Raw genomic sequence first — 14058 nt, 5'->3', positions numbered from 1 at the left:
ATTCATTAATAGCGACCAAACAAACATAAGTGAATCATTAGGGCACAAACTATATAAGAAGTAAGTATAGCCACGCTATTTACTGCATATAGAAATTAGCAAAACATGATTTTGAAGAAAAAATGTGAATAATATTTGAAAGTTCGCAGATCTCAAAACAAACCACGAACTCAAAGATTTTTCATGAATTACAAACAAACAACAATTTCAAAAAAGTTCACAAACTTGAAAAAAGTTCACAAAGTTGGAAAAGGTTCATCAATTTTGAAAAATAGTTCATTGACTTTGAAAAACATTCATCGTTTTTGAAAAGATCTAATCAATTTTAAAATAAGTTCATAAGTTTTGAAAAACATTCATCTATTTTCAATAAAAGTTCATCGATTTTGAAAAGGTTCATAGATTTCAAAAAAAGTTCATCAATTTTCAAGAAAAGTTCACAAACTTGAAAAAAAGTTCATCAATTTTCAAACAAAAAGTTCATCTAATTAGAAAAAGGTTCATCGGAATTGGAAAAGGTTCATGGATTTTGAAAAAAGAAAACTTCGTTGAATTTGAAAAATAAGTTCATGTTTTTTAAAGTTCATCGAAGTTTAGAAGAGTTCACAAAATTTGAAAATAGTTCATGGATTTATTTTTAAACGTTCGTTGATTTTGAAGAAAAAATTCATCAATTTACAATCACGAATTTAAGAAAAATAAAAGAAAAATAAAAAAGAACAGTAAAAAGAAAAAGAAAATGCGAACTGGAGAAAGAGTAAGAAATGTGCAAGAAGTTACCATGCAGAAGCTAGCGATGGTCATAGGTTAGCGCGGTGCGCTGTGAACGTATAGGTCTCAGGTTCGATTCGGTGCAGTGCTCCATTTTTTGCACTTTATAAAGAGTTGAAGCAAAACGCTAAATGGGCCGGCCATCTTGCGGCAGAGGGAGTGCGCTGCAGCGCTAAATAGGAAGTGTCGTAGGAACCATTCGCTGTTTGTGAACCAAAGATCGAAATCACTAATTGAGAAGTACTCGTTGCAAAGATCACTCCCACCTCCTCAAGTTGCGATAAGTGGCGCTTTGCATGTGTCACTTGTCGCAACCTTTGAGTTTTCTCTTTTTTAGGTAGATCCGTTTATTCAAAATGTTTTATCTCTTTAACCGTGCATCCAAATCTCGAACCGTTTTCATCGTTGGATTTCTCGTGTTGAGATTTTTAAAACTAGATCTCATGTTGATAGGTTTTGACGAACTTTTTTTCACGAAAAAACTAAACCGAGAACAAGGGTTTTTTCCCTTTACAGAAGAGGCACGCCCGTACCTCTCACAAAATCACAACCGTGCCTCTCGCGGAAGCAAAAACGTGCCTCTCGCGCAAGAAAAGATACGTTTTTTTTCATTTCCGAGGAGGCATGTCCGTGCCTCTCGTAAAAGCACAACCATGCCTCTCGCAAAAGCAAAACCGTGCCTCTCGCGAAAGAAGAAAAACAAAAAACACGTTTTTTTTCGTTTTTGAGAGGCACAAGTGTGCCTCTCGCGAAAGCACAATCGTGCCTCTCAGGGAAGCAAAACATTACCTCTCGCGGAAGGAAAAGAAAAGCAGAAAACATTTTTTTTTCGTTTTCGAGAGGCACGGCCGTGCCTCTTGCGGAATGAAAAAAAAATAGAAAAGTTTTTTTTGTTTCTGAAAGGCACGTCCATGACCCTCGAGAAAGCAAAACCGTGACTCTCGCGAAAGAAAGAAAAAACGCATTTTTTCGTGCAAAATTTTTTGTTTTTTAAAAAAAAATCCAAAAGCTAAGGAAGACAGGTGGAAAACCAAAAAAAATATTTAAAAAGCCAAAAACGCGTGCGGAAAAATAAAAAAACAAAATCCAAAGAGAGCGTCTAGAGCGCGACACGTGGTGGACGGCTGAGAGCGCGCCAAGGGGCGTTGATCGTTGCAAGGCTCCCGAAGGAGTGCTCATCAAAGATGGTTTTTTTATCATACCTGATATAAATGGGCCATAGTATTTTTTTAGTAGAAAAAATAGTGTGGCCCATTTATATTTTTCTGGCCTGAGCTGGGCTTCTGGACATCGCTCCCATTTCTCACCTCGACGAAAGCCTTCTCGTTAATGCGGCCCGGGAACAGCCGGTCAACCGCTAAAAAAAACATAAAAGAAAAAGAACTCAGCATAGGCCGGTCAACCGCTGAAGCCACGAGTCCTCCTATTCTCTGCTTCAGCCGCCGGCGCCGTCGCGGCCGTGCCGTCGGAAACTCAAACTCGGTCCATCTCCGCCGTTGACGCCGTGGCCAGCGGCATTGGACACCCAGAAAACAGTTTCACACTCAGAGCTCAGCTCGAGCTGTGCTGTGCCACCCTGTTCCTTTTGTGCAGATTGTCTCGCGTTAACTTGTTTCAAACAACATGTGCTGCTGTAGTTTCTCTAGTGGGAATCAATGGGAGGCCCCTTGTCTGAGCAATCCAAGGTGAGGCCGATCTTACCACTCTGGCTTTTCGTCTGCTGGTCCATCTGGATTGACAGGGAGCGGAGGCAACCATACAATTTTTCAACCTGCTGGAACAGAAGTTCCAGTTCTTCTTTCTTACCCTGGAGAATCACCCCAAGCTTTCTGAGACGTAGCAGCTTGCCGACGTCAGTCAGATCGTCACTATGGGCAACTTCAACATGGGAGAGCACCTCAAGTTTTTCCATTCTTCGGATGCTCCTGGGAAGGCGCACCACCGCAAACGACTCTTCGAACCTATCAGTATCAGAGTCGTTGCTTCGAGTCGGAGAGTCTCTCTTCCCAGCAAGCAGATGCTTTAGCATTGGAAGCACAACAGATTTTGTGGCAAGTACCCATACCGCCGTCTGCCGGATATCCAATGTCTGCAGGCACTGCAACTTCTCAATGTCCTTCGGCAGTTCAGCGACATCTGTATTCCTGAGGCTCAAATACTTGAGCAGCAGTATCTTGCAAATACTGTTTAGATGCTTCTTCTTCAACCCTTTGCAGCCTCGAAGATCCAGCACCTTCAGAAACTGCCATTGACCAGATTCGGCCAGAGACTCAATTGTAGTTAAGATGCCATGGCCGGATGGATCGGAATCAGACTCAGAAAGAGATTCTTCCTGTATTGCTACCCCACTGTTGATGGAGAAGCGGTGAGCTAGCTCAGGCCGTGATGATGTATCCACGAAGCCTACATCTGTAACGATGAAATCATGAACAATGGAATTCAATGTAAAGCTCTTAATCTTGCCTGCAGAGCTGATTTCTCCAGGACATATAAAGCCTCGAGTGACCAGTGAGTCGGAGATGCGCTCGGCCTGATCATGCAGCGTGCTCGTCCCAACGCTTCTTTTGGTTATCAGTCCTTCAGAGACCCATCTCCTCAGCAGATCAGCTTTCATGATTATGTGTCCTTGAGGAAAGATTGATAGGTACATCAAGCAGCTCTTGTGATGACCAGGGAGCTCGTTGTAGCAGACCATAAGTATCGTCTTATCAGTATTGTTTCTGCTCTCCTCTAGGACACGGCATAAGGTTTCCAGTTCCGCCGTAGCCCTGCGAGGATTGACATACAGTAGACAAAGGAACAGGTGCGCTGCAAGGGTGCTGTGGTAGCACTTGGTTAAAACTGCCAATACAGCACCTTCACACTTGGCAAGGCCCAATGCTCTGTTTCTGAAAAAATTCGGACGAGTTTCACACCGGAACTTTTTAGCATAATATCCTGTGCGTATGTGGTCATTATAAAAGTGATTTCCGGTCATTATTACATAAACATCTCTCCGACGAAAGTCACTGTATAATCCAGCGGAAAGATGAACACTCAGAGGTACTGCATTGTATGTAAATGCTTCGAGTTCAGAACAACTTAGGGAACTGTAGTCCTTTGGTTGGTCATTGACACCATCAAGAACGATTAGAACGTTTCCATCTGACATATACTCAGAAATTCTTGAGTGCTTGCCAATTTCCCTCAAGCTCTTCATCTTGTGTTGTAGTTGTTCTAGTTTCTCCTTACGTACCTCGTGATATTCTCTGTTCAGCCCTCCATTGTTGACCCAAACCCTGTGGCGGATATTTGTCACCACGGAAGGGTGATTGAACACCTTCCGTGCGATATCTGTCTTCCCCACGCTACCCTCTCCTTCAATACAGATCAAGTTCTCTTGGGGGAGACACTCAATGACCTTGTTGATGTCCTCCTCTCTAGTGTCCGGTGGTTCACCACAGAGCAACTCACGTCTTCGCAGATCCTCCTCCTCCTCAGGTCCGCCCGGCTGCAGAGCCGGAGCATCGGGGATGGTGCGAGATGGTGCCGGCGGGACAGTGACGCCATACCTCTCCCGCCTGTCGCCAACGTCACGGGCCCGGACCTTGAGCTCCCGGATCCGCGTCGCGATACGGTGGCGGGCGGACATGGTCCGCACAAAGCGAAGCATCCGAAGCAAGGAGCCCAGGACGCCCTTTCTGGCGCCGGGACCAGCACCTCCGACGTACTGGATGTACAGCTCGACGTTGCCCTCGCAGTCGCGGCTGAGGCCAGCCACTTGCTTCATCCACGCCCGGACCTGGTTGTCGCAGTTGTGGGACTCGGCAAGGTGCATGAGCAGGCCGTTCATGCTTTCCATCTCGTCGCTGATGAACTCGACGTCGCCGCGGAGGCCGCCCAGCAGCTGCGCCTCGCTGACAAGGACGGTGGTGAGGCGGCCCAGGAACGAGTCGATCGCGCCCTGGGCATCCATCTTCCTGCTCGATGTGCTCTTCTTTTCGGTGGAGAATGTAGTGGGCAAGCCAAGGGAGTGAACACGCAGCGGCAGTGGAAGTGAGTGGAATGCTGGATGAACAAGGCGACAGAATGGGTTAATAAAAACTACTCCAGCATAGGTTGGGTAGATCCGAAATGAATGCTGCCGAAAGCTCATTGGACACTTCTGTACCAGATCACGGTAAAAAGTTGTTCGCTTTTCCATTTCGAACCGACAAGGGACGGCCAGCATAGTGTACGTACCATTTACTCAGCTGCCAGCGACCAACCAGAAATAATCAACATAGTACTACACACTAGACTTAATCATCTGTTTCTGTTAGGTCCATGTCGCTAGAACTTGGTCCCCGTTGGTGTTTCTTCCCCAGAATCTGCCGCCAACACATCGGAAAGCAAATGTCACTGCCAGTAGTTCTCTGAAGCCTTAGTCCTGGTGGATGCCAAGAGCTCTCAGGGCCTCTGCCGCCGCTGTGTAGCTGTCAGGAGAGCTGAAGATATCGCCGATCCATGTGTGGTTTCGCTGCCCTCAATCGCCAAGTGGGCCCTCAAGTTAAGTGTGTGGCTTGCTCTCTGATTATTTCGACCTCAACAAAGGAACAACTGAGACATGTCAGCTATCACTGCAACGCCAAAACATCATCGGGTGGATCAGCAACCTGCACTAATGCAGCAGGCAGCAGCATTCCAAGTCCAGCACAGCCCAGCTAAATCACCTTCGATGGCCGGCCACGAGCACAGCCGCCGGGAAATCAATACGCATAAGTACATTCCAGGCAGCACAAGGAGCATAGCTTCGAAAACAAAACAAAACAAAAAGGCAGCAGAAGGAGCACTAAGGACACATAGCAACACTATCTGCACTCCCACCAACAAAAAACAAGCTGAAATCATATTTGGCATCCTGATAAAGAGAAGAGTGAAGATGCACTAGAGTCCAGCTCATTGTTTCTAAGGCAGTAAGGCCACCTAAGGCGAGCACCACCCGCTCTAAGCGCCTAAGGCAGGCATATTTGCAAGGCGCTGCCAGGGCACCTTATCACCTAGGCAGGACGCCTTAAAAACAATGGTGCAGCTATTTATCATTTTATATGATGGTGCTCTATAGACTGCAATATTAGTTGACATAACACCGTTTTGATAAGTAACTATAGCATGTGGTACTTCAACTAAGTCTCCCATATAGTACATTCAAATTCGAATACTTATTTACTACTAGTAAGTGTTATAACTTATAAGCACACTATTATTCCTCCACTATCATCTCTGAGCCTTATCTTTTTCAAAACCTAATTATCAAGTAATGGAACCAAAATGACAGCTGCCCCTAATGCAAACACAAATTGAACAAAAATGTACTAAGAAGCACCACATGACATTCAAGTGGTTTTGCCACCATCTTGTGCCATGCAACAGATTGCTGGAAGCAGAACCCGAATGTGAAGACCAATACAAACATGAGGGTCATCCAAAGATTATGGCAGTTCCCTAGAAATAGGCAATATAATAGTACTGACCTAATGCAACGATATATAGACTGGTTAATCCCTAACAAAAAATGTATCCCGTCCTCACTTTCAACATTCAAGCGCCATAGATAACCATCAATTTGGAAGAATAATGAGCCTTCCAGATTACCATGAATTGTGCCGAGAATTTATCTACCAAATGCACTACAGGCAAGATCAATATCACAGTTCATACTGCGGGCAGTTGATAATGCAATAAATAACTACCAATTTTGGAAGAACAATTAGTCTTCCAGATAATCATTCAATCAGTGAGCGATGGATGCCTGGCAGAAAAGACTTATACAAAATAAATCCCAGGAATAATAATAATGACCATAAGCATCCTAAGGGCAGGTATTATATCCATACTAAGATATCCAGAGCACATCAGTAGCATGTATCTAGGAAATCAGAAATGACAGAAGATACAGATGTTTCAGTCTAAATTAAACAAACTGGCGGGGTGGTGGGCCTTTCTGAGGAGACTAGTCAGATGGGTCAAATTCTTTTATGCTCTTGACAGTAGCCCTTTTTCTTGAATCCGAGTCTAATTCATCCAGATCAGAGGAAATTGCAAGGCACCCATAAAGTATTCTCTTTTTCTCACCCCTGCTATCAGTCTCAACCAGCATAGGGTTCGTATCAGGGTCTAAGTTGTGAGTAGCCTGTGCACGTGACCAACCTACACGTCCATGATCTTGCCTCTCAAAAAACTCAGCAAGGCGCTCAGCCTCCTTCAAGCCAGATGGGTTGTTTGCGAACTTGATAAGTGTCAGACCCAAATGCCCTTCCTTTCCATACAAGGACTTCGACTTGCCACCAGCAAACCCTAGTTCTGAAAACAAAGATAGATGACAACACAGCAAATATTACTGTGCTATATATGGTATTACTTCATAAACATGTGCTCAACAGAGCAGTAGTTGCATAAGTGGGAACGGCATTTCTCATATGGTTTTATTTTCTTGGAGTCTAATGTGGCTACATTCAAATCTAAATTGCACACTCGACACCAATAGTAGATTTGATATTCCGTTTTAGCAAAGAATCTGAACCCCAAAGATAATGCTAAAGTCTTCCTCTAACAGAAATATATAGCCAGGCAAAACATTAGGCAGAGATGAGAAAAAGACACCCAGGTCTGACTAAGATACATAGCACACTGGAAGTAAATGTGTGCTTTCCAGACTCAAATATCAGAACTTAACGGAGCTCCTTGAATTTGAAACCAGGATATGCACTTCAGGTATTAAAACAAAGCCAGGGCAAACTAATTTTGCTGGGACAGTGTACTCTGTGCATTAATTCCTTTTCGAGGAATGCATACTCAACATAACTCATCTAATAGTGTTAGATGCCACTGATCGCTTAAGCCAAATAATGCACCGGAGATACCCCCACTGCTACTGCAGAGATCAACCTTGCAAGAACTCACAGCACTCATGCTACTGCCTCAGCCAAGACAGTTCTGCTCTATGGCCCAACAAAATAGGATAACCTCACAATTCTCACCTCTCCAATCAATCAAGAGAGTTCCGCTCTATAAAGGACAGACCAAGTGCTAGAAGCTCCCACCCCAGGTGGGGTCTGGGGAAGGATTATATGAAGCAAGCCCTACCCCTGCACAGTGCAATGCGGAGAGGCTGTGTCGAACCCAGGACCTCTTGGCACAAGCGGGGAGTACTTCACCACTGCGCCAGGCCTGTTCTTCACAGTTTGCTCTATGACCCAACAAAATAGGATAATCACGCAACCCTCACCGACTCTAACAGAAGTTAAAAACATGCAAAGCTCATCTCTCAACACAATCAACCGGAGTCAACCATATCACATGGTAGTAATGTGCCTGAGAGTAGTACACGGACTGAGCTCATAAAAGAATGGGAAATATTCAGTGTTCTCAATCCATCAGTTTGACAAGCTATACCGTCTTGTATGTTCAATTCCTATGGGACCACAATGTTCCTAGATCAGTATAATGAATAATGGACCTAACATAAATGCATAGCTTTAATAATGCTAAATGCTTCAGTGGAAAAAGTGAAAGACCAGGGTGAAAGGTCATTAAAGCGTTACCATACAAGTTTTTTAGGTCTCTTGCATAAATGTGACATTGATATCAAGGACACGGTGCGAATAAGAAACTTCTGTGCACTTATCCAACCAAGTATGCAACAACTGTTCACTTTATAAGTTGGAGACTACATTATAGACATACCTGCAATTTTCTTATCCATTTCTTTGTTTCCCAGACCCTCAGAGCGTCCATCTTTCTTCCTCCCAGTGGCAGTGTTACGAATGATAACAGTTGGAGGCCATATAATAAGGTCCTCCCTATTTGCTCGAACAAGGTCAGGAGGTAATGACTGGTATGCCTTAGAGTTATCAGGGACTTTTGTATAATCCCATCCCTTAAGGACACACAATGCCTTGTGTAAACCAAGATGATCAACAAATGAATCTGCATTTGGTGGGTTGTACGCATGCATGACAAGCCCGTGCACATCAGCAAAGTCCTTAGAAGACCTGGAATTGTGCACATTGACCAGACATAATGCAAACAAATTAAGGCATGTTCAACAAGAGCTGATATCTACTAAAATAAATGTAACCATCAAATCTGTCACATGACATGGTCTACAAATGAAAAAGAATGTCAAATATATTGCACTAGCCCCCAAGCATATCAATTACACATGTGAGACAAGAGAGCATGAAAACAGAATTTCAATGTCGAAGAAGAGCCCACGACAAGAAAACAGTGTAATATTTGTTCACCAGTAAAATAACATGCTTCAGCTGGTACTGCATGAAGTTGTCTAGGCCACACCAGAGCTCTCCTTACCATGCACAGATAATCACAACCACTAAGTCTAAGGCTGATGGCTGATGTTTAGTTTTAGTCCCAGCATGCCATTAACTCGTCCATTTATCCCCTACACTTACCAACCAATAAAAGTTTGCCATACACAGGGAAGCACGTTAAATTTTGACTGCTGATCGGAAACAAGGGGCATCAAAGGAAAGAAGTTCTATTAAAGGGCTTTTTAATGGCACCTGTGTGTATGCCAATCTTTGTAAGCATATGTTAGGAGGTAACCATACTGACAATAGGCTTGTGAAACAAAAAGATGTGTTCTCGACACGAGATGCATTTGGATCAACTACGGAAAGGAAAGAAGATATACCATATGAGGAAAATATAGATATGGTGAGTCTGAATAAACTATAATTGGGACATATCACATAGGGGTGGGCATAAAAACCGTTGACCGAAAAACCAAGCTGAAAAACCCGGACCGAACCCGAAGTCACCGAAACCAAAAAAATCGGTAGTACATTCGGTCAACAACTACAGCGAACCACTTTTGCTTCGGTAAATTCAGTTTCACACAGGAGTTGACCAAAAGAACCGAGAAAGCAAGAAAACTAACGAAAGGCTCGTACACTTGCGCAAATTCCCAAGTTGCTTCCTATCCTTATCCCGTCGCAGCCTCACAAGTCACAAGTCACACCACGCCCTAGCCGCCAACTAGCCCTCCCGTCCATCTTGAGTTCGTGACCTCCCCAAGAACTCAAACTCTCCTCCCTAGCAGGACTCCAAGACCACAACTATCCACCCTAGCGGCCAGTGCAGGCGGACATCGGTGTCCTGCAGATCGCATCCCCGGTGAAGCTGGATCCAGCCACCCGCTGGACATGAACCGCCGCCTTCTTTTTCTCCGACTTGTGGCATGCGGCCGTGCTGCACCCCAACTCGACATCTCGCCGGTGTCATTCCAGTCAACAGCAGTGCATCTCGTGATCTGTAAGAAGCACTGCCGCCGCATCCCCTTTGTCCCGATTAGCGCATCCAACTACATTTCTTATTCCCTTCCCTTCAATTGATAATTTGATATGTTTGCGTTCTCATTGGTGCAGTTGCTCTGTGTTCGTCTTCTTTTGGCTTGATTTAACTCTGTTCGGTTTAGTCGATTAAATCCGAGCACCGAACCGAAATCTCCATGACCAAATGCCTTGGTTAGTGGCTTAGCAATAAACCAATCGGTCATCGCTTTGTGAAAACCGAATTTTGTAATAGATCGATAAACCGAACCGTTCGGTTCGGTGTAACTGAATGCCCAGCCTGAGTATCACACGCGTAAAAGAATGAGGTTATGCAAAAGGAAGTTTGCAATAACAATGACATGCAACAAGCCTTAAGGGGATAGGATGGATGGACAAATATGAAATATTCAATCTAATTAATCTACCATTTTGGTAGCATCTACCTTCTGTACTTTCTCTCGATATTTTTTCCCACGGTAGAGACATACTAGATGTAGTTATCAAAGTGGAGATAAGATGGCATCTATGTAGAATTATGTACTGCCCTAATGCCCTTTGGACAAAGGCAAAATTCAAGTTGCCATATAAAATGGTGACCGACCCTTGTAGCCATCTTCTAGGATCTTATCACTCTCTTGGCAATGTTATTACAACCACCCCTACAAAGGCCTCACGTCACCTGGTCACTCGTGTCCCATGCTTTCCCTAAAACACTAATAATATGTAGATGGAATATGTATCTAAAAGTACAAGAAAACTAATACTCCCCCCATCTGAAAAAACTTGTCCCAAGTTTGTCTCTCAAATGGATGTATCTAGCACTAACTTGGTGTTAGATACATCCATTTGAGGGACAAGTTTTCTCGGGCGGAGGGAGTATGTGTTAATTTTGTCGAATATTATACTATGTTCTTACTTGCAAGTTGATTATAAACCACAAGAGCTTGTACGTTCAAATTTCAGAGGATGATATCGTGGCCCATAGACTGATAGACCTAGATCCAACAAGCTGGTCTACGTTTTCTGCAGTCACGTTAGTCCGGTCTAGGTATGATAAGTAATAACGGCGCCTCTATGAGGGTGATACCTCCAAGTCCCCTTTCGGATGAGAAAATTTTAGAACAATCTTGGGTTGTTCAAATCACAAATGATATTTCAATAGAATAATGCCAGCTATTCTATTGCCTCATCTGCCGCAAAACCACCATGTCACAGGTTACCAAACTATCCATAAATAAACCTAAAAAATACAAGGTAAATATTCCAATACCAAAATTATTGCTAATTGCATCCGAGTTGCCTCTAGGAATAGACCATATAGTACCATCCCATTAGGACTTGCCATTTCAAGATATACAATAGCAATAATACAATTCATTAGCCCATAGCTTTATTACACGCACGTGAGCTCACCCTCACAAACGGACAGACCTCTCCGACATGCATTGTAGCTGTAACATGTGAATCAATAGGCAAGCATTCAAAAACATTGTCCCAGGAAGCCCATTCAAATGAGACATACTGGCCCACCAAAGATCAAAGAATAGGTTCCTTTCTTAACTCCAGAAGAAAGGGAGCAAGCCCCTCTGTTGGCCTAAACCTCGATCCATCCCAGAGTAGCCGCAGGCTGGACAGCGGGAAACTCCTCAAAACGAAGTTATACTTTGTCTTTGTCACCCACTCATGTACCCTTTTCTCCCTCACTCACATCTTCCTCACAACCCTCAGAATTCCAAATATTCAGAGATTTGGGTGTTATACACCAAAGTAATCAGGTCTAGTTGCTAAGTGGCGATGAAATTCAGACCTCACTAGGTGAGGTTGTGGTTTCGAACCCCTCCCACACATTACTTTTGGCGGAATATCAAAAGAGGAGTCCGTTGACACACTTGGGTGGTCTTGGGGGGAATATCAAAAGAGGAGTCCCCTGGCGCACTTGGGTGATTTGACAGCTCCTGGTTTCCTCCAAGTTCGGCACTGAAACGGACAGTCAGAGTGGGATTTCTCTGGTTCATGTGCTTAAATGGTAGTCTAACCAAACCAGGCAGGACAGGTCATCGGTTCCATGGTTTTCTAGTCGTACCGCTGGTCTAGTTCATTTTTAAAAACTATGCTCCTGACATGGCACAATCCAGCTCCAGTGCAAGCTGATCTACGAGAGGCATGACGGGGTAACATGAAGCTGTGCATGCTGCAGTGAACCAGTACAAGTTTGGCACAATTCATGCAAAGATGTGAGGCAAGTGCCACATCAGGGCGTAATGTGGACTGGTGCGACAAGGTTCGCTCCTACTTGCGAATCGCTCGAACCATAGTTGACAAGCATGGCTAGAGTCAGACGAATCTGAGGCTAGTAAATAACACAGCCTCCGCAGAGCTTTTTTGGGCAGTGGAATGTACATTCCAGCTGGTGCAGGATCCAAATCTGTACGATTAATTACATACTCCCGCAGTTCCTAAATATAAGACTTTTTGGAGATTCCAATATGGACTGCATACGGAGCAAAATGAGTGAATCTACACTCTAAAATATGTCTATATACATCCGTATGTGGTTCATATTGAAATCTTTAAAAGGGCTTATATTTGGAAACGGAGGGAGAACAATGTAAATTTCCTCAAACAAATAGTACTATTTATAGCCAACGAAAAAATATGGTAGTAGCATATCTGTCTGAGCAGTATCAGCCAATATGTTAATTACTCAGCTACAAGAAGTGAAACAGAATATGCAGTACATATATTGTTCCAGAATATTGTACTAGAAAGCTGGATCAGAAATATCACACAAAAAGTAGCTCTGAAAAAAAATGCAAGGATAGTTATAACTTGGAAGTTTCGCACTAATAGCCTAATAACAAATTTCAAATAAAAACAGTATTAATTCTAATATTATATGCCAAAGTAGAAAAGAAAGCCTCGCAGTTCTCTCGGTTATCACAAAAGTAATATACCACTTTGCTCCAAGCTTCAGTGGGCGGAAAAGAGACATCATGGATCACATATGATATGCGCTAGCCACAGAGGCAAGCTCACAGAAACAAACAAAGGGCCTGGTAGAATATGATGATACCGTTGTTCTCAGGCAAGGAAATAAAATATTCAATAACAGAAACTAATTTCAGGGACCATAATGGCGCTGCATCAAGTGCAGTTCAATTCCATGCCTGTATCAGATGAAATGAAGCAATAGCAAAGCTACAATTCACCTGAAATTATTCCTATTTAATTACTTATGCCAAGTGACACGACATCTAGAGGAATGAACAGACTTGTCAGACATCGCCAAGTAGACCACATATAGAACCTATGTTGATTGAGCGTGAGCGGCATAAAAACCTAGGGCACAATGTGTGCCTCTCCAGCTAGACATGCACATAGTATTATCAGCTTTGGTTTACGACAATAAGGAAGACATAGTAAGGTCATATGAAGTCAAAACGTAAGAGCAAGCTCCACAATGGAAAGAAGCCAGCACAAAAAACTGAGTACAATCTGTACAAGAATGCTTCCTAGTAAGGAAGTGACAAGCAAGGCGGGATCACCAAACCTGCCGCAGGGGAGACATTGGACGCGTCCACCTTCAAGGTAGATCCGCTTCTGGGCGGGATTCTCGTTGAGCATCTTGGAGTACTTGAGGAACGCCTTCCCGAGCGCTTGCCGGTCCACCGGGGGCTGCTGCATCTGCGACGGTTGGTGCGGCGGCGGCTCGAAGCGGGGCTGCTTCGGGTGCCTCGAGAAGCCCTCCTCGGGGTCGGCGGGGTGCCTGCGCTTGTCGTGCGGCGGGAACTGCTGCGGCGGCGGTGGCTGATGCGGCGGCCAGGCTTCGGGGCCGGCACGCGGGAAGTGCGGGAGCTGGGGCAAGGGGGCGGGCTCGAACGGGTAGTCGGTGGGGAGGGCGAAGTAGGTGCGAACGGTGCCGTCGGCCAGGTGTATGGTGCGGCGGTCGAGGTTGTGGAAGCCGTAGGGCGGC

General features: G+C 44.3%; 2 protein-coding genes across 2 annotated transcripts in view; both read right to left on the bottom strand.

Moving 5' to 3' along the window:
- Nucleotides 1–2024: 2024 nt before the first annotated feature.
- LOC119291472 (disease resistance protein PIK6-NP-like) lies at nucleotides 2025–6015 on the bottom strand. Its single transcript, XM_037570231.1, has one exon. It carries the CDS (start codon nucleotides 4979–4981, stop codon nucleotides 2414–2416), a length of 2568 nt encoding a protein of 855 aa, XP_037426128.1. The 5' UTR covers nucleotides 4982–6015; the 3' UTR covers nucleotides 2025–2413.
- Nucleotides 6016–6459: 444 nt separating this feature from the next.
- LOC119291473 (fibrous sheath CABYR-binding protein-like) overlaps nucleotides 6460–14058 on the bottom strand; it is an 8656-nt gene continuing 1057 nt past the window's right edge. The window contains exons 2-4 of the mRNA XM_037570232.1: nucleotides 13636–14058; nucleotides 8476–8783; nucleotides 6460–7092 (exon numbers count right to left, since the gene is read on the bottom strand). Coding sequence (XP_037426129.1) covers nucleotides 6743–7092; nucleotides 8476–8783; nucleotides 13636–14058 — 1081 coding nt within the window. The 3' untranslated portion in view covers nucleotides 6460–6742. The remainder of the gene's footprint in view (nucleotides 7093–8475; nucleotides 8784–13635) is intronic.

The sequence above is a fragment of the Triticum dicoccoides genome, chromosome 4B (genome assembly GCF_002162155.2).
Source record: "Triticum dicoccoides isolate Atlit2015 ecotype Zavitan chromosome 4B, WEW_v2.0, whole genome shotgun sequence".
Lineage (NCBI taxonomy): Eukaryota > Viridiplantae > Streptophyta > Magnoliopsida > Poales > Poaceae > Triticum > Triticum dicoccoides.
Note: the sequence above shows the minus strand (reverse complement) of the source record. Positions and strands in the feature narration are given on the sequence as shown.

Excerpts from the sequence above, each read along its gene's own strand:
- LOC119291472 (XM_037570231.1), bottom strand. The coding sequence starts at position 4,981 with ATGCTGGCCGTCCCTTGTCGGTTCGAAATGGAAAAGCGAACAACTTTT.